At 41.8% G+C, this 20,465-nt stretch overlaps 1 protein-coding gene across 2 annotated transcripts in view; it reads left to right on the plus strand.

The window, feature by feature from the left end:
• insra (insulin receptor a) overlaps positions 1-19,762 on the plus strand; it is a 51,260-nt gene extending 31,498 nt beyond the window's left edge. Inside the window, exons 4-22 of one of the 2 annotated variants that reach the window (XM_019266272.2) lie at positions 839-978; positions 1,854-1,998; positions 2,358-2,572; positions 3,831-3,957; positions 4,563-4,816; positions 7,700-7,867; positions 8,961-9,159; positions 9,278-9,564; positions 9,712-9,738; positions 11,096-11,235; positions 11,753-11,912; positions 12,639-12,738; positions 12,833-12,900; positions 13,834-14,063; positions 14,385-14,495; positions 15,974-16,133; positions 16,642-16,771; positions 17,053-17,187; positions 18,139-19,762. In XM_019266272.2, the coding sequence (XP_019121817.1) occupies positions 839-978; positions 1,854-1,998; positions 2,358-2,572; positions 3,831-3,957; positions 4,563-4,816; positions 7,700-7,867; positions 8,961-9,159; positions 9,278-9,564; positions 9,712-9,738; positions 11,096-11,235; positions 11,753-11,912; positions 12,639-12,738; positions 12,833-12,900; positions 13,834-14,063; positions 14,385-14,495; positions 15,974-16,133; positions 16,642-16,771; positions 17,053-17,187; positions 18,139-18,496 (3,154 nt within the window). In that variant the 3' untranslated portion in view covers positions 18,497-19,762. The remainder of the gene's footprint in view (positions 1-838; positions 979-1,853; positions 1,999-2,357; positions 2,573-3,830; positions 3,958-4,562; positions 4,817-7,699; positions 7,868-8,960; positions 9,160-9,277; positions 9,565-9,711; positions 9,739-11,095; positions 11,236-11,752; positions 11,913-12,638; positions 12,739-12,832; positions 12,901-13,833; positions 14,064-14,384; positions 14,496-15,973; positions 16,134-16,641; positions 16,772-17,052; positions 17,188-18,138) is intronic. The other variant, XM_019266273.2, reaches the window with a different exon arrangement.
• Positions 19,763-20,465: the final 703 nt, after the last annotated feature.

Raw genomic sequence — 20,465 nt, forward strand, 5'->3', positions numbered from 1 at the left:
AATGGCCTCGAGCAAACAGCCCGTCGTTGTCTAATTGTGCCTTAATCCTCTTCAAAAAAGAGAAACGTTCTCCGCAGCACGTGTCGCAGCTAAAAGATCTGAGAGGCTGCAGAGATCGTTGTGTACTTTGTGGATTTCACCTCATAAAAGTTTGCACCCGCGGCATTATGACTGTGCGGATTGTACAGATGGCTTTTCAGGAAATAGGTTAATATGGTGGGCACACAAAGCAGTGACCATATATCTGTTATGAGAAGGGACTTGTTACGAAAACATTAGGTAAGCCGGGTTTATGAACTTGCTTGTTAAGGTTAAGAGTAGGGGTCAGTTAATTTTCAGTTAATTCAAAACAAGTTGAGTCAAGCTTTTTTTTTCATTTTCAGTGCATACAGTGCAGCTAAGAGCCTTTTAAAAGCAGCTATGATCTATGTTTTTACAGAACAATCGACCACTTTGAGCCATCTTGAGTTATTGTTTGGTTCAATCTCACCACTCTTATCAGTGCATTCAGCTGCAGCAAAACCCCATTTTTAGCAAGAAAAAAAACAGCTTTTAAAAACAGACGCATTACCCAGAGCCTCACAGCAGGCAGACACAGTAAGCGACCAGCCGGTGAATGCAGTAGAGCAATTAGCAGCTAAAGAGCCACACGTCTATCTTAAGAGATGGTGGAGGACACAACAGGGTTTAAAGAGAGTAAATATTAGACTTCACATAGACACAACACGATTTCTGAATGCTAATGTTGCTCTGTAACTGCTGGATTTGTAACAGCAACACGCTTTATCATCCATTTTCTTTTTTTTTAATCAGTGTCTTTTATGTCTTTGTTCTGTAGGCTGAACTGCACTCCCTGTGCAGGGCTTTGTCCCAAGGTATGTATGGGTCTGAAGACGGTGGACTCTGTCACTGCTGCTCAGGCCTTGAGAGGCTGCACCGTTCTCAACGGGAGCCTGGTCATCAATCTTCGTGGAGGAAGTGAGTAACTGCGGTTTGTTTGGTCGAATTAGATAACCGTATACAGCAGAGCAACAGAACAACAGAGAGTGGTTTACTTAACACAAAACCAGGAAATTGCATAAAGAGAGCAGTCAAACAAACAACAACATAGATTTGAAATTAAAAAAATGTTTTATTCTGATTTATATCAACGATTTAAACAACAGAACATCAACATAGATTAGATAAACAAATAAAATGATAAAACAAAAGGTTTTTTTTTCCAGTAAACATTCAAACAGGCACGTACAAAGACAAATAGCCTGAACAAGCGAACAAGTCTCTGAGCTATAAGAGAGGCAAATGCTATTGAGTGAAGTAGTGATGTCTAACATGCGTGAGTCAAATCTGTGCATTTGAAATAAAGATTTGGTTCTGAAATGTGTGATTTGTACAAGAAAAGGCAGCAAACTTGGTGTAGATTTTACAGAAGTACAAGAAAAGGCAGCAAACTTGGTGTAGATTTTACAGAATTTATCTGAATTTATCTAACACATTAAGAATCAGACACACACACATTCCCATCATTCTGCCTATAGAAAAAGGAAACAGCAGTCCATGATTTCCAGATAATTACAAAATAAGAATTTGATGCTCATTTAAATTTATCCATAAAAATCTAAAAATGAAGTACTGAAAACAGAAAGGTCTAAATAGGGGACTTGTGTCATTTAGTGTCTCCATATGAAAGAAGACTGTCATTAAAGGAAAAAAGATGAAACCAAAATTGAAAACACAGACAGCAGAGAACAGTTTGTTGCCAAAGAACAGCTGCCTGGGAGCTTTTTTGTACGAAGCACGCTGCAGAATCAGAAGTCACTTCAAGGCTGTTGTCTTTTTGGTTTTTCCTGTAGACAACATAGCAGCTGAACTGGAGGCCAGCCTGGGCCAGCTGGAGGAGATCACTGGCTACCTGACAGTGCGACGTTCCTACGCCCTCGTGTCCCTCTCATTTTTCCGCAAACTCCGTGTTATTCGTGGAGAGGAGCAGGAAATCGGGTGAGACTTCGTCTTCTGAGCCCATCTCATCCCCGCCATGTCAGAGCCTCCTCCTGTAATTATGAGTTAAAAGCGGAAGGACTGACCTTTTTAAAATGTCTTTCTGTGGTGACTGTTTTTGGTTAGACTTTCCCAAATCATATATGAGGCTCCATTCCGATGAGGTGGAAGATGCTTGTAGCACAATGGGCTACACTTACAGTAGAAATGGCTGAGGATAGGCATATGATGCAAATTGTAGGCTAACCGTGCTGAAATACTTTTCTGCTCATGTTACTCAAGACGCTCTTTCATAATATCCTCAGCTAAACGTCGTTATGTATCATGAAAAATATGCAATCTTGTGTGTTCTTTTCCAGGAATTACTCATTCTATGCCCTGGACAACCAGAACCTGCGGCAGCTCTGGGATTGGTCCAAACACAAGCTGACCATCCTGCAGGGACGCATGTTTTTCCACTACAACTCCAAACTCTGCATGTCTGAGATCCGCAAGATGGAGGGGGTGACGGGGACCAAAGAGCGGCAAGTCAAGAACGACATCGCCTCCAAGACCAACGGAGACCAGGCCTCGTGTAAGCAAGCTCAGCTTTGACGAGCAGTTGTTGCAGGCGTTACTGCAGCAACGGAAAACACACAGACGCGGACGCAAACATAGCCATAGTTATTGTTATGATGGTCATTTCCTGTTCTTCTCTGTTTGCAAATGTCTTCCTGATACAGTTAAACTAGGAACAACCAACAGAGCGAAGCACCAATAACCGTTAATAACATGGTAACACAGCGATACATGCTGTTCTGTTTGCCTCCTAAGAGACAGAGATGAGTTCATTGTGCCAAGATATACATGAGGACGACAGGTTCAGCTCTCTTTTATATGTTTTTGATGTGTTTCTTTTATTATCTCGATGCAGTAAAAAAAGAAGACGTAGGAGGATGCTTCAGCTTTTAGTAACCGAGACTTGACCTGGGGTCGGAGTCAGGCCAGGTCTGAAATGTATTCAGTCTAATTGAGTCAGGTTTTTGTTCTCAAGCCTCCCAAGTGGATCAGAGTGGAGCCACTGTCAGCTCTGATTATGTCGAAACTGTCACACAAGAAAAAATAATAATTTTTTAGGCAAAATGAGACTGTGAATATTAAAGTTGAGGGAACCGTATAAACCTATTCTTTTCAACCACAACTGCTCATGTATTGATGGCTGCTGCCAGTGCTGGTGTTCTGTCTTTATTAGGATTGACCGCGTTTTGGATCAGTTCTAATCCTCTGGTCCGTTTCTGACTGGTTCTGGTTTTTTGATCGGGTGGCTTTGTTTAAAAAAAAATAAATAAATAAAAGAGTTTTCATCTGGTTTTCTTTTTGGATCATAAAGACGTCTCATAAGACTCCAGAGGAGACTTGAAGGTCAGGTCATTGAAGCTACGTGTATCAGAACAAATTGAGTCACTGAGACGCATGAAGTGAGGCTAATCTGTGGGCTACTGAAGTTTCTGTTAAGTAGAAGTTATATCATAGACACTCTCTGTCTCTCTTCTGTCATTTCCAACATAAAAAAATCCCCCAAAACTCCTAAAACATATAGAGAAATCTGAAATATGACTATGAAATTGCACTTCAGAGTTTTGCACTTTGGGGGAGTGTAGTTTTCTCAGGTCTATCTGAGGGGGGGACCCATGATCTTATATATAATTGAGCAGGTGAATGTAGGCGGCTGCTCGAGAACATCAACAAAAGCAGATGTTCCTCTGTTGATATCTGCTCATAACAGAGTGTTTAAGTCAAATTTTACAAATTTTCCTGTTCGTTACTTTTAATTGTTTCATGTCTTTTCTCAGGTGAGAACCACGTGTTGAAGTTTACCATGATCCGAACCATGAGCGATAAAATAATGGTCAAGTGGGAAGCCTTCTGGCCTCCAGATTTCAGAGACTTGCTGGGCTTCATGGTGCTCTACAAAGAAGCGTAAGTTAATCTTCAGTCGTCAGTCACAGTCAGAGTCGGATCTACGAGACAAATGTCATTTTCAGCTGCTTTAGTACATTACAGATAAGAAAAGACTGAAAACCGATAGATCAGATAGATGCAGTGGATGGTGATAATGTTATTTCAAGCTTTACTAACTCATTTAAAACACTTGGTGATAACATACAACATTTAAATTTGGTGTAAAATTTGTGGTATCTACTGAATCATGAGCACAAAACAGCCAGGCCACATCCTCTGTCATGTTGCTGGTCCCCCAGAGTTTCTTGGCATTCAGCTTGTGTCCATAACTGTTTCTCATGGCTCTCCCCTCTTCAACAAATTATTTGTTCAAACTGGCATTTTGGAAACAGTGACAGCCCTACAAAGTCGTAAAATCAGTCAACATCCTCCCTTTGAACCAGCATCATTTTGATTCTGGTTGGTTTTGATTCGATTGTAACGCTCTTTTTCTCTGCTGACTGTCAGATAGATAAATTGCTGTGGAACGATCAATATCCTTCCTCAACTGAAATACAATTTAGACCTTCATATAACAATTTTTTTCTTTCGCATACTGTCATTGTTTTCCCGCCCAACAATAGACCGTTTAGGAACGTAACCGAGTTTGACGGTCAGGACGCCTGCGGCTCCAACAGCTGGGTGATAGCTGATGTGGACCCTCCACGCCGATCCACAGAGGGGGACAAAGAGCAGTCTGAACCGGGTCACCTCATCCTACCGCTGAAGCCCTGGACGCAGTACGCCATCATGGTGAAGACCCAGCTGTCAGCTTCTGATGAACACCAGGTCCACGGAGCCAAGAGCGAGATCATCTATGTTCGCACCAACGCCACCAGTAAGATTTAGATTTGTCGTTCACTGGTTATTGGGTCTTTTTTACTAAAGGAACTTAACAAGCTGTAACTTAATGGGTAGCCATTATCCCTGGCTGTACTCCACAGTTACTTAACGTTCACTCCTCAGGAGGTCACACTAAAGTTCAAGGTACTCTCAGCAGCACGTGATGCTTTTGATGAATGGCAGCTAGAAAGCAAAGTGCTGCATGGAAGTGGCTTTCAGTATAACGGTGATACCTGATTCAAAATATTAGATTTTTCAGTCATATAGTTGATAGTTATTTTTTCCACTTAAGCTTCTGTGGAGATGCACGTAAACGTATATCATTGACAAGCGTAGAGAAAGGTGTTGGGTAAGTACAGCTTGTAAAGTAGCTGATTGGTTGTTTCAGCTGTTGTTCAGAGGCAGGTTTGAAGCGGCTCCAGTAAAAATTTTAAAGTACAAATATAAAAGAACACAAAGTGTGGCAGCCCGAATAAAAGCAACATCCTGAGGTCTTTTCCCTACTCTCCATCTTCTGACTGAGCTAAGAATCAAGTAGTAATCAAGAAGCAGTCAAGAAGTAATCAATTGCAGTGATTGCCCGTTCCACAACCTCACTCACATACTAAACGGCGTAAGAAAATGCTGACATTTGTCCTGAAGTGTTGCCGTTTCAATGTGTATCTGGTGTGCATTCGAATCACAAGGTGTAACCACCTCACACCAGAGCCTCACACGTCGTTAAAATACCGACCTCACAGGTCGTTAAGTTGGTGGAAAAAGCCCATTTTCTCTCCTGTACTCGAGTTCAGCTATTTTTAGGGTCGTCTTGAATCCACATTTCTTGTGGTGTTACTATCATTGACTGGTGGATTCAGTGTTGTGTGTGTGTGTGTGTGTCATTCTGACTGCTGCCAAAATGTCCTTGGCACAAGAACAGGGAAGAGGAAGACAGATGGGACGATTCGCCTGGGGGGGCCTATGACCGACAGGGCGCTGCCTCATGCAAGGTGTCTGCATCAGTCGGTCACGCAGCAATCATAAATCTCTTCCCTAGTACTTAATTGCACCCTGCCACCCACAGAATGTGTCGTGTGCAGTCTGGTTTCGTCGAGGCCATGATGTCCTGTCTAACTGGCTTCCTTTTTTTCACAATGTGCGTTTCCTTCCTTGATAGACCGCATCAAACATGACATCCCTCGTTCACATGAAAAAACGGACTTCCAGCAGTATCGCCTCATTCAGTCAGTCAGCCGCCGGTTGTTTTCTATCCGTTTGGCAACCGCTCCAGGTTCCTGGTCTGTGTCATGTCTAATCAGCATACCTCTTCAGAAGAGCAAAGCTGTCATTACTAATGAGCTCTTGCTGATGAAACTTAGGCTGACAATGCGGTTGGACCAGTGTGTTGCGCCGTCATGAAAAGGAATGGGACGACATAATCACACTGCGACAACAAAGATCTGGTCTGTGTGTCTCCTCAGGGTGCAGTCTGACATCCCCACGCACCACGCCTTCCTCTCACCTGTTCACCTCATCACACACTCCTCTTTTTAAGAATTAATGTCAACACTTAAACCTTTGTTCAGTTATATAGGCGTCACTGTCCTCTCTGAGTTCCTGCCACACGTCAGATCAGGACAAATGTCTCTTTAATTATTTTGCCCTTCCACATGAAAATCTGATTCATACTTTAAAAGACGACAGTGTTCATGCCACACGTAGCTATTAACCTATTTCTCACAACACAGAAGACACTTCTGTTGGACACAGTTCAAGATTGCAAAACACATTTATTTCTTAATAGGGTAAAAAAAACAATCTGTCCTACACAGCTGACAAACACTTTTTACCGACAACAAGCACTTGTGGCTGGAGCCCCGCGTCCCCAACCTACTTTTGCTAATCACACACTGACTCATGTTTATTACGCCTGCTGCATTAGTGCTGTTAATCTGTTTTCACTAAGTAGAATCGAATTAAGAACAGAAAAATGTGCGTCACATTGGAGTTTGTTTTGCAACTTGAAAACACTCCACACAAACCATGTCGGGTCTTACATGAATTAATACTGAAATCTTCACTTATGCACCGCATGCCACGACAAAATGATTAGTGTGATATGTGTTAAGCAAACATTGTTGAGCTCCAGTCGAGGTTAAGTCTGAACTTAAACCTACTGTGTTGATACATTTGGGCATTTTTAAGGGCAAGTCGGTCATTTAAAATAAGAGTAAGAAAGGTTACATATTTTTATGAGAATATAAAACTGAAGATATGTTTGAAAATGTGCAAAAACTGCACCTGTCAAAAGCACAAAAAAACTAGAACTGAAACTAAATATCTCCCCACAGCTTGATGAAAAAGGAACTAACCTAAAACACCCGAAGCCACACTGTAAATCCCGATATACACCAACGAAGAAGCATCTGCTGTATTATTATGATTAAAGTAAAGTACGATGAAGCGTCATCTTTCAAAACCATCTAACAAATAACACACAGCACTTTCCTGTGCTTCCCCGGACTGTAAATTCATTAACATCCCAAAGTGTGGAACGTTGAACACTCGTTGCAATCGATCAGATGTTACCAACAGTGAGAAACGCACAAATCAAACTCTGTAAAAGAACCAAAGCAAAACTGCAGATAAGCAGAGCAGGCAGCTGTTGGTCACACAGCAACGCCCTGCCAGTAAGTGTGTATCATTAGTTATCCTGTGACATGAGATGCAAATTCCATTGAAACCGCACTCCTCCTCAGATATCTGTGTTAAATCTCAATGATTCACTTGTCGATACTCAATAAAAACGTCACTTTATCACAAGTTTTCTCCGTTAAAATCTCTTGTGTTAATCTATGTGTTAAACTTCTTCTTCTGTATTTTTGTGATGTTTCCCCAGAACCCTCCGTCCCGCTGGACCCTATTTCCTCGTCCAACTCTTCCTCCCAGATCATCCTCAAGTGGAAACCTCCAAATGACCCTAACGGCAATGTCACTCACTACCTGGTCTTCTGCCAGCGTCAGCCCGAAGCCATTGAGCTCTACAAGTTTGACTACTGTCAGAAAGGTGAGCCGCATTGTTTGCAGTCGTCCTGTTCTTGTGTCTCGCTGCTGTGTTTGTGACGGACAGCGAGAAAGAATGTCCTTCATTGTTTTTGCATTAGTAGACGAGCTCTTAGCGGCTTCGAGTTTGATTCCACAACCCTCTGTGGTGATTTTGTGACGCGATTCTCCTTTTTTTTTTTTTTTTTGGTAATCCACATATTTTACAAATCAAATCAAACCAATGAAACAAGAACCAAAAAAGTATTAACTAAACATTTCAAACAAACAACTTCAGCCACATTATCTGATTTTCATCAAACTTCATGAAACATAATTAAGTCTGATACAGCCCTTAAAAGTCAGTTTTTCTGGGAGCCTTGCCGTTAACTGGATGACATCTTTCACATTTTCCAAAATGGTTTCATTAGTTGTAGCTGGCAGAATTTCCTCAGCCCGCAGAGTGGCATGTTATTTTTTCATGAAAATGAAAACATTAAATCACCAGGAGGAGTTGAAAAATTCCTCATGACAGCAGCACTATTTCTAAGACGTGGTGTTTAAGGCATCTCAGCACGATGAGATATTGGACAGAAAAGACACTTTGAGTGCATTTCTGTGAACTGAACCGTTGTTCCTAATGGGGAAAAATGCTACTCTGGACCCACTGAACAAGAAACTCAAGTGCAGTAAAGATGAATCTTTTATTTGGGTGGTATTATGTAGCGTAAACTATGTGAAACCTGACACTGAGACAGTCAGGATCTTCATCTCACTCCGGCTCAGGTTCAGCAAAAGACATTTATCTCGGTTGAATTGTTCCCGTCACAGCGTGACCGACGTTGGTGCCCCGCAATGGGTGCCGTTCCATGTCAGAGCACAACAGAGCCCAAACTTTCCTCTTAACTCCCTTAACTCCCACACATCCAGAGAGACGGGAGTTTGCGGGGAGGTCGTGTCACTGGTAATTTATCTCCACTAGAGAGGGTGAGGACCTGGGGGTGACAATGACGGACATGCCCCTCAGTGTGTGTGTGTGTGCGTGGATATTTGTGCATAAAACTGTGTTGTGTGTCTGTTTATTGCACCTGTCATCATTTTGGACTTCTTTTCACCAGGGATGAAGTTGCCGTCACGGGTGCCCACTCAGGTGGACAGCGACGAGGAGCAGAAGTGGAACCAGACGGAGGAGCAGGGCCCGGGGACGCGATGCTGCGCCTGCCCCAAAACTGACAAGGAGATCAAGAAGGAGATCGAGGACTCAGAGTACCGCAAAACCTTTGAGAATTACCTCCACAATGAAGTCTTTGAGATCAAGTAAGACAGCTCACATGAACGTGGAGGTTTGAGTCAAGTTGGAGGTTCCCACGCAACGTGTTAAAGTTCTCATGTCATGGTAACGTTTTTTTAATGCCTCATGTACGTCCTCATCTAGACGCTCGAGACAGCGCCGCGCCGTGATGAGCATCGCCAACAGAACGCACCCTTTCCTCACCACGGCTCCGAGCCCGCCCCACGGCACAGGCATCCCCGAGGATGAGGACGAGGAGACCTTCGAAAGCACAAAGACCGTGGTCACCGTCCACGCCAAGGAGTCCACCGTCATCTCCAACCTGCGCCACTTCACCAGCTACCAGATCGAGATCCACGCCTGCAACCACCCGACCGACCCGGCGCGCTGCAGCATGGCAGCGTACGTCAGCGCCCGCACGATGCCCGAAGGTGAGGAGGTTCTTCCTTTGTCAGTGTTAGTAAGGAGGAGATGAGTGTGGGTCTATTTAAGGTGATAGATGCCTCAGCCTGGAGATGCTGGTGATTACAATTCACTGTAGCTTTAAAATTTGTGGCTTTTCATCCCCTCTCTCACAGATCATTCCTCCACTGGGCTCAAACATGGTAAAGAAAGAAAGAAAAAGAAAACATTTATAGTCGTATTCTTGAAGATTCTCATCTGTTTGTTTGGCGACATCTTTGGTTCTGAAGCGTTTGTAACTGTGGGCTGTAATTAATATTTGTTTTGTTGAAAAAGTGAAAAGGGCACTTGAGTTTCCTGAAAAACTTGTTTCTTCAGAGGTCATGGCATGTCACATGATTAGGCATGACTAAAAATTCTAGCTTATATAGATGTCACATGTTTAAACAGTGTCTGCTCTCTGCTCATCCTATTAGATCAACTCATTAGTGCTTTGGTTTACACTTTAAAATAACTAAGAGATTCATGATAGACGATTAAAAAAAAACAACTAAATATCATGATTAACGCAGCAGAACCAGAAATAAAGTCTTTTTTTAAAACAAATTGTTACTTATCAAAACCTGGCACCTACATTTCACACAATGCAACTCAACCACCGACAATTCGGTTGGAGAATCTGGTGTGTTATGCTTGTAGCAACTAATGTGACCTCGAGATCTGGTAAGCTCATTTCTTTCTAGCTCCACACTCACTGATTCTTTTCATTTTTAAACTTCAGTCGAGTCAGACTGGAGCCAAAAAGACTTTTTGCAGCATCAGTCACATCTGTAGTTGTGAATAGACTTGATGTTTAAAATCGATGGAGATCACCTTTAACTGCTTTAAAAATTTAAATTACTGTCATCCTTGTGGCTCAATCCCACCGGGCTCGGCTGTGGCGCATTCTGGCCGACCAAAGCTGATCGTGCCCACTTTCACTCCACGGTGTTTGTGATCCAACCAGAAGCGTCATAGTAGCATCTGCTTCATGGAGATATGCAACTGATCTATTTTTGACGGACACTGTGACTAGCAAAGTGTCAAGCAGCACACAACAAATCGAGCTGTCCGGAAGTCAGACACGGAAAAAGCATCGAGTATCTGGTTGTTTTTCAAAATAAAACACCCTGTACTGGCTGCCCGAACACAGGAATAGGGAAATTAAGTAACTACACAGGCGACTAACTCAGAAACACCAGATCTGAGCAGGTTAACAATGTCTGGCAGGCAAAGCACTTCTGAAACACTCTTGGTGGGGTTTGAAGCCTCGTGGAGAACAGACCGCATCAGCGCAGAGCTGTGCCCAGTGGGATCCAGGGTTACTGTAAATGTCCAACGTCCAACCTAAACATCCTGTTTCAACAGGAATCACATCAAATCATGGACGTAACAAAAGAAATTTCATTGGACTTCTAATAATGACGTTTTTTGGCATTGTAAAAACAGACCAGAGGCCCCAGCTGCTCATCTTTTAATAGAAATATCACTGATGAAACCACGTGACTTTGTTTTCCACAGACAAAGCTGATGACATCGCGAGTCCCATCAATTACGAGGTGACAGAAAACACAGTGCACATCACGTGGCAGGAACCGGTCGCCCCTAATGGTATGATCATCCTGTACGAGGTCAACTACAAGAGACTGGGAGACACTGAGGTGAAGAAGCACACCACACACACACACACACACACACACACACACATTGATTTATGGTGGTGGGTTACAGTGTGCATGAGTTCAGTGCAAGTTCACGTAAACACATGTACTCTCGTTCTTACTCAGAAAGCAGTTTTTATTTTCCCTTTCCTCATCAAACATAATGACTAATGAAAGACGATTTAGCTGAAAATCAAATTAAATCTTGCCAATCTAGCCATGCAGCACAGACAAATAAGAGAGGCTGTACTTGAGCTGTGGTCTCGATCGAAGTAATTTTCAGTGTTGCGCCACGTTTTAGTTGTTATGGTGACAGGTCTGCAAAACATCAGACTATTATTCGCTGTGGAAAATAATAATAATTAAAAAAAAACAACTCAGATGTTTCATCATTAAAGACAATCCGTGACCTATAAAATGAGTTTAATTTAAATTTGGAAATTATGAAGCAGTTTGTTCGTTTAGTTGTTGCCCCCTTCCCTGAACCTCCAGTGTTCTTCTCCTCCTTCTCCTACAGGAGCTGCACTACTGCGTGTCGAGGAACATGTACAAAGTGACCCGCGGCTGCAAGCTGAAAGTGATGCATCCCGGGAACTACACGGTGAGGATCCGTGCCACGTCGCTGGCTGGGAACGGATCGTGGACCGAGCCTACGTACTTCTACGTACAGGACGCAAGTGAGTCTCCATCAGACATGAAGGCAAAGTCAAAACTCAAGATTCAACCAATTCTACAAGAGGACGTCACAGTGTGCTGATAGTGTAGCAGTTAGTGTACAGAAATATCAGCATACTTCACTCTAGTGTACTTCAACAGGAAGTGATACGACACATACTCCGTTTCCTTTGTGCATTGCAAATTTGGCAGATTAGTTTCCAAAAACAGCAGACTCAAAAACAAGTTCAGCTTGAGTGTTACTGTCCTAGAGTGAACTCACCGCATACTCCAAACTGCTTAAGTTAATCAGAAGTGTGAATTAGAGACACAGCATTTGTTTAGAAAGAGATGAATCCGCTTTATTATCATTGCAAAAAGTTCTTAAACAGTGGCAGAAATATTCATTTTGAGCCTCGGCTCCAGTCTATTATTATATTATTCTACCATATAATATTCTGCTTCATCTTCTGTCCTGTCTGATCAGCTGCTGTGACATTTTTTTAAAAATCCAGCCAAGAAAATGATGTAAATTTATGTAAAAAGCAGAATATTAACATGAAAAACACACAGCAGCCTCTCGTGACTCAGCCCTCTTCACCATTATCACAAGATCACAAGATGAACATTGTGTTTACGGAGCAGCGTGTTGATCATAGCTGCAGTTTAATGAGTTTCATGATAAGAGCTTGTTTTTGTTCTTCACCTGAAATGTGACTCACCGTCGGGGCGTGTCTGTGTTCCAACAGGCGATCCGCTCTACATAGTAAAGATCGTCATCGGACCAATCATCTGCTTTGTCCTGCTGCTGTTTGTGTCCGTGGCAGGATTCGTCATGTTCAAGAAGAAGTACGCAATTATCACATCCTGTTTGATACCGCTACTCATTTTTTAAATATGTTTTTTGATGTTATTAAAATGATTTCTTGTTTTTTCTTTTTAGTCAAACTCAAGGACCAAGCGGTCCCATCTACGCCTCTTCAAACCCAGAGTACCTCAGTGCTAATGATGGTGAGCAAACGCTGATTTTTTTTAAACTTAAGGTGGATTTATGGTTTTGGTTTGTGGTGCCTTTATGCAATGAGAACACACCAGAGCTACATTGCTTAAGGAGGTATGATAAAAACCACAGGAACTGATTGGTCGGGTTGGGCTGAGGCTTGTACAGATTTCTGATAGTGATGATGACAGTAAAGTCCCAGTAATTTGCTGTTTTTTTTTTTTTTAGTATTTAGTATTTTTTAGTAGTGCATCCTTCGTGCAGCGAAAAACCTGCAGAGCACAGACACACTGAGAACTGACTTTTAAGTGAAGTATAAGACATCAGCTTCTGGATTTTAACGAGGAAGAAGATGTCATTTTAACAATTGTTAACTTTGAACTTTTTTCATGAGACACACATCATTCATTTAAGCATGGAGTCAGTTTTAGCTCTATATACCCTTAAAAAAAAAAAAAGATAATTGGATGTAAATTATGTGGAAGCAAATCATAACAAAAGTTATCTCATGACACTTTCCATACGACTCATTGGTGGGCGACCATCTGCTGAGACCGTTTGAATAATGACGCTGTCATTACGGTCATGGACTACATACAAATGAGTTCAAATGCAAAGATTAACAAATAATCTAAAATGACTTTATTACATTTTTACCTTGCTAATTGTTAAACATGATAAGTTATCGCTCTTAACCGTCTGCTCACTTTGGGAATCTAATTATTCCCAAACTTCAGCAGTAAATTAAATGAGAGTTTCCCAAAAACAGGCTGAGGGATTCGAAGAAATCCTGCTTTTTACAGACGTCTCTGGAGAAACTTTATTATTTGATTTGTGCACGTGTACAAGAGTCTGATTTAGATTTCCACATATAAGGATTTTTGAACTTTGCTCTCTTTACTCTCCGTTTGCTCATTCATTTAAATTCTGAAATGTGCCCACAGTGTACGAGGAGGACGAGTGGGAGGTGCCCAGAGACAAGATCAACATTTTGAGGGAACTGGGTCAGGGCTCCTTCGGTATGGTCTACGAGGGCATTGCCAAGGACATCATCAAGGGCGAGGGGGACACACATGTAGCAGTGAAGACTGTGAACGAGTCAGCCAGCCTGAGAGAGAGAATCGAGTTCCTGAACGAGGCCTCCGTCATGAAGGCCTTCAGCTGCCACCATGTGGTAAGGAGAGATGACATTTCCTGAAGGAGGAACTTAGACACAAACAAGGCATTGTTGTTCGTTTTGGTGACTGACAACGTGTTAGCCAGGGTGTAAATCAACAAACCCCGTCGGTATGTTTAAACCATCAGTAATTAGACACAGTACTGATCAAGAATAGTAAGTACTAAATGTCCCATCATGTGAGAACACCAGACCTCTCCTACATTTAGCTGTGTGAAGGGCAGCAGTATCACTTTGCTGACCAGTTGTCATGATGTAATAAAACAAGACTATATGGAAATTAACCCCCTCCTCCTCCTCCTCTTCTTCATCTCTCAGGTGCGTCTGCTGGGCGTTGTGTCCAAAGGCCAGCCTACCCTGGTGGTGATGGAGCTGATGACCCACGGAGACTTGAAGAGCTACCTGCGCTCTCTGCGACCTGACGCCGAGGTAACGAGCTCGTCGTCCCTAAACCCTAAACCACAAACTGAATATGAAGTGTTTGAATTTTGTTTCCTAGGTCAGCTTGAACCTTTAGTTTGCTGAACTTGCAGCGACTCACATGCATAGATACTTAATTTGTTTACTTCTTCTTTTTACTTCTGCTTTTTCTGCGTCTGTTGTATTATGTTTCTTACTAGTGTACAGACTTCTGATGGTTTGTTTTTGTCTCCGCATGGGAAATCATTTTTACAATACAAAGACATAACTAACAGGACGACAAAGGCAGAGTGTTTTACATGATCATCTGCTGCTCTTATTGACAAAGTTATGATCTACTTTGACACTTTATCATATAAATAAGATAAGATAGACTTTACTGATCTCCCACTGGGGAAATTCACTTGTTACAGTAGCTCACAATATACAAGGTGGATCAGAGAAATACTCATAAATAGGCTGGCTAAACTGGTAGAGTGTGCGCCCCATGTATGAAAGGAGTTTTTCATGGAGTGACCCAGTTCAGACTCTGGCATGTGCTCCTTTTGCTGTGTGTCGTCCCCCCTCTCTTTCCCTGCTTTCCTATCTGTCATCAGCTGCCCCCTCTCGCAAGTTACCAGCGAGTCTGAAACCTGTATAGCGCCGTTAGCTCCTCCATCTTATTGAGGAGAAATCTTACGTCCTCCCAGATAACAGACGGTACTCGTGGTTTGTACAGTCTGAGATCTGCAGCTCTGCATCCTCGTCTCCTTCTCCTCACTTCAGCACGGATCACCGGTCTCTCCATCCTAGAGCGCTGCTTAGTGCTAACAGCTGTTCTCAAGTGCAAATAAAAGAGCTGCAGCTTTTTTTTTTTTTTTTTGAATGAGTCACCTGATGTATCATGAAATAGTTCAAGTGTTCAGGGCTACTGTAAGTGCCAGCCACACAGCACCATCACTGAACCCTACAAACTGTTCAAACTGCTCTCTAATTCTAAATCTATCTAAATAAAGAACATTTTCAATCCATCGATGTTTAAATTAACCGACAGATATTACAATAAGTCTCTGATGACACATTTCACTCCATCTGCTGTTTTCTCAGCAGACAGATTGACTAAATCCACCAAATGTAAATAGATGAAGCATTTGTGTGGATCTATTTGTGTGGCGTTGAACTGGAACTGCTATATATACCTTTTCAGTTACCATGTGTGTACACGTGTCCCCTGAAGTGTGTAAATATACAGATGGCGCTTGGATTGGAATAAGAGGATGGATGTTGACAGTTGACAGTCAGCGCAAAAAGTCAGCTGATGCTTGTTTGGAGATGAACGGCAGGCTGTCAAACTGACTGCTGCTACTAAAACTGTTCAAGTCAAGTGTGATGATGAACTTTAGGTCAACATATACTTGACCTATTTTTGTTTTAAAGTGTCAAAACTTCAAAATCAATCTCTGTGTCAGCAACTCAGAAATGAATAATGTGCATGTGTGTCTTCACAGAACAACCCCGGGCGTCCACCGCCAACTCTGAAGGAGATGATCCAAATGGCGGCTGAGATCGCAGACGGCATGGCTTACCTTAATGCCAAGAAGTTTGTCCACAGAGACCTGGCAGCCAGAAACTGCATGGTAGCTCACGACCTCACCGTCAAAATAGGAGGTAAGTTTTCGAGTTCAAAATGGAAAACAAGGCGGACGTTAATGTTACTGTAGTTTGTTAATGTCAGGTGATGGAAGACAGAAGTTTCAGACTGTGTCGTTGATGAAAACGCTGATGTGCATGTTTTGGAGACTACTTTGGCTTCCTGCGTCAATATTTGACGACGCCTGTGTGGCGGGCAGTAAATCTGCCACATAAAGCTGAAGATGTGAATTATTTCATGACACTGTGTTTACTGGATGCATTAGTTACTATCCCGTCCACACTTAAAGCTCCTCAGGTGGCTTTAAGTTTGGACATGGCCATTATAACCCATTTATTTTATTCATTTTTAATGAAACGGTACATTACATACCTCCATACATATCAGACCTCAACGCATTAGATGCATTTATTCATTATCAAAGATTACAACCTGAATAAAGTGGATTAGACACTGAAACGCAGCCTTAATATAACATGAGTGTAGGTTTGACTGCAGCTAATAAAAAAACTCTTTTCCTCCCAGACTTTGGTATGACCAGAGACATCTACGAGACCGACTACTACAGGAAGGGAGGGAAGGGGCTGCTGCCCGTCAGGTGGATGGCACCGGAGTCTCTGAAGGACGGAGTCTTCACCGCACATTCAGACTGTTGGTCAGTGACACCTCAGTGTAAATGCTGTATATAGCACAGTGTTGAGTGACTTAAAGAGGGGAAAACAAGTGTGGAGTTTGTAAACACATGACAAATATTAAAATATGAGTATCCCTGTGAAGCTAACCTGTTTTTATCCGACATTGTTTACCGGCTCTCAGTCTTACCTGTTTGCTGCTTCATGTGTTTACAGACAGACTCTGTCAGGTGTCTAATTGGCCTGTCCTCATTTTCCCCGTGTCTCTGTTGTTGTCTCTCATCACATCTCGCCTGTTTGTCAGGTCGTTTGGGGTTGTGCTGTGGGAGATCAGCACGCTAGCCGAGCAGCCGTACCAAGGCCTGTCCAATGAGCAGGTCCTCAAGTTTGTCATGGACGGAGGCTACCTGGACCGTCCGGACAACTGCGCTGACAGACTGTAAGTACAAGAGTGAAGATACGATGGAGTTGTATTGTAATGATTTAGTTATCTAAGACTACCTGAACAAAGTAACAGATTAACAACACAACAATAACAGACTATGATAATTATATACTGATAATCAAAAATCTCTGGTTCCAGCTTTTTAAATCAAAAATTGCTACTTCATATTATATTATACTCATATTATGTTTATATTATATATACCTCATCTTGGAAATGTGATGGATATTTTCTGGAAAATGAAAATAAGGGTTAGTTCCAGATGTTTTCTAGAAACCTCAAGAACAACTGAGAAGGGATTCATCCTCACGACATGCGATGTAGTCCATACTGTAGAGCAGACTAACAATAGTAAAATGACAACATGTAGAGAGGCGATGACACTGTTGGATTAAAGTACAAATATATAATCTAAGATTTAGTAAATATTGCTGTCATGTTCTGTGTTTTTATCAACAAACTCTATGAAAAGAATGAAACCGACCATTAGTCTGTCTATTAATGTTCTGCTTGTAGCCCGAACCCTGAATATGGAAATCTAAAAACAAAACGGATAACAGACGTCTGTGCAAAGTCGTTTTTATCAAAATAAAGTCTGTTTTTTGAGGGGAAGTATTTTTAACTACAGATTAATACACATTTGGTGCTCTGGTGAATATTTGAAGCAGCATGACTGTAGTTTATTTTGAGTCAGTCCCATATACACAGTGTCCATGTTCATCATAATAAAGGAACATAGAGAAATAAGCTGTATCAGGCTTTGGATACACAGAGAACAGTCAGTCAGTAGGATTGTCTCATTGTTGGTTTTGGTCTTTGTTAGCATAAACTCAAATGTATCCTTCAGCATTAGGTATTTCTAAACACACCGGACAGACAACTTTAACACGAAATGAGAACGTTATCAGTATCCTTTAACCGTAAACTCTCTCTGTCCTCGTCCAGGCACAACCTGATGCAGATGTGTTGGCAGTACAACCCCAAGATGCGTCCCACCTTCCAGGAGATCATCGAGATGCTACGCGAGGACCTGCATCCCACCTTCCAGGAGGTCTCCTTCTTCTACAGTGAGGAGAACAAGCCGCCCGAGACCGAAGACTTTGACCTGGATATGGAAAACATGGAGAGCATCCCGCTCGACCCGTCGTCCTACTCCCAGAGGGAGCAGTGTTTGGACAGGGACGAGGCCTCCTCCATGGGCCTGAGGGGCAGTTACGAGGAGCACCACATCCCGTTCACACACATGAACGGGGGAAAGACCAATGGACGAATACTGGCACTACCGCGGTCCAGCCCCTCCTAACAGACTGTACACAAACTCCCCCGCGCCCTCCGCAAACGTGTCGATGCTATAGATTTAAATATATTTTTGTTTTTGGTTGTCATTTTATATAGATCACACTTTTATCACTCTCTCTTCAGACGCCCATCAGTGCATATCTCAGGACCTTATTTTCTCTCCTCACATGCCACAAACACACACTACAGCGAGTCCACATATGGATGCCAGAAGACACTTTTTGTATTTAAGGATGAACCTCCCGCGTCTCTCTTGTTTATGATTGTAGTTTATATACTGTATATATGTTGCCAAGTTCGTGCTAGACTGGGTGGATAATGGATTCAACTGTGAAAAACAAACTCTTGACAAACGAGAAGGCTGCTAAACCCACTGTCCCTCCTCCTCCTCCCCGAGTCCAGACTGTGTCTCCCTCTCTCCCCCCCTTTAATTCAACAAAAGGGTTCATGCTATGTTTTGGAAAAAAAAAAAAAAAGAAGAAAAAAAAGAAAAAGTGCTCTTCTATTTTGTCTGTGGCCTACATCAGTTGTCATGGAACTGTGTCCGAATCTTTGTACGCGAAAAAAGTAGATGACGAACTGAAAACGAAAAGACTTTTTTTGGGGGGAACTCTCTGTTGGACGGTCGAAGACGGTCCAGCGTCGAACAAACTCTGATCCACTGGAGAAGCTGGTTGAAGTGGCTTACCTCCTCTCACTCTGCAGTATTCCAAAATGGCACACAGGATGAACACAGGACTTTTGTTGGGTTATATTTTTAAATTTTATTTACGTGTCTTTCTTTTTCTTTTTTCCCTTTTCTTTTTTTTTTTTTTGAGTTTTCACATTTACAGCTGAAGGATATTTAAACCGTTTTCAAAAACATGTTGGTGAACGAGTTCCTCAGATTGACCAATAGCTGCTTCTTTGGTATATTTTAGTGGGTATAGAAGATTAAAAAAATATATATAAATATATATATATTATAAATATATTATTGATGTTTTTTTGTACATAGCTAATATGTTGTCATTCTTGAGGTATTTCCGGTCATAGAAAATGTTTTTACATGTTAGTCTCTTATGTTTATTTTTTCTAATCCAGAAAATCATACTAATTAGCTTCTTTTTTTTTTTTTGGACTCATGATCAACCAACAGCACTTGGTCTTTTTTTGCTATGCGATGCCCCAGAGAAAGAGTGTTTTGGCGTCTTCAGCTTCAAGATGTCTGCCCCATCATATCAAGATCAAATAAAATAGTGCTGTAAATAATGCAGCAAGGTGCATTCATGATGAGGCTCCTGGCAGTGCTTCTGTTCTTTGTCCTTATTCTCTGAATTCATGTGTTTTTCCAGACAGTGACGTGTTTCTTCGGTAAATACGGAGCTTTGTCATGAGTGTGTGTGTGTACGAAGGGAAGTTGTGTTTTTATCTCTGTGAGTTGGGTATGGAAAGACAAGTGTTTGTTTCCATCAGTGCCAGCTATGCAACTAACATGTACACGCATTATATAAAGTAGAGCCTGAAAGAAATGGGATTTTAGTTTTAGGCAGGATATTTTACATTTTCCAGACATTAAATTCTTAAATAAATTCGACCTGAATTGCATTCCTTATAAATATAAAAATATAGACATAAAAACACCAACTATCACCTTTTTAAAGTCTGAAAAATAAGAGTTGAAATACATCAAAGCTTAAACAATGTTTATGTACAGCAGTTTTCCATGTGTGTGTCAGCCGGTATATAAATCACAGCAGCGTCTTATCTCTCAGGAATGAATCAAAAACATTTATCCAGCTGCATACCGTACATACTATAAGGTATCATCTGTAACTGGTTACAGTGCTGGAGCTCCAGTTTGACTCCTGAAGGAGTGCAGTGACGCCACCTGCTGGACAAACATGAACCATCTTTATGATGTCTACTTCTGCTCCATATTAAACATATATGTATATTTTTTGTCACAAGGTCAATTGTTTCAACATTATTAT

The sequence above is a fragment of the Larimichthys crocea genome, chromosome II (genome assembly GCF_000972845.2).
Source record: "Larimichthys crocea isolate SSNF chromosome II, L_crocea_2.0, whole genome shotgun sequence".
Taxonomy (NCBI): domain Eukaryota; kingdom Metazoa; phylum Chordata; class Actinopteri; family Sciaenidae; genus Larimichthys; species Larimichthys crocea.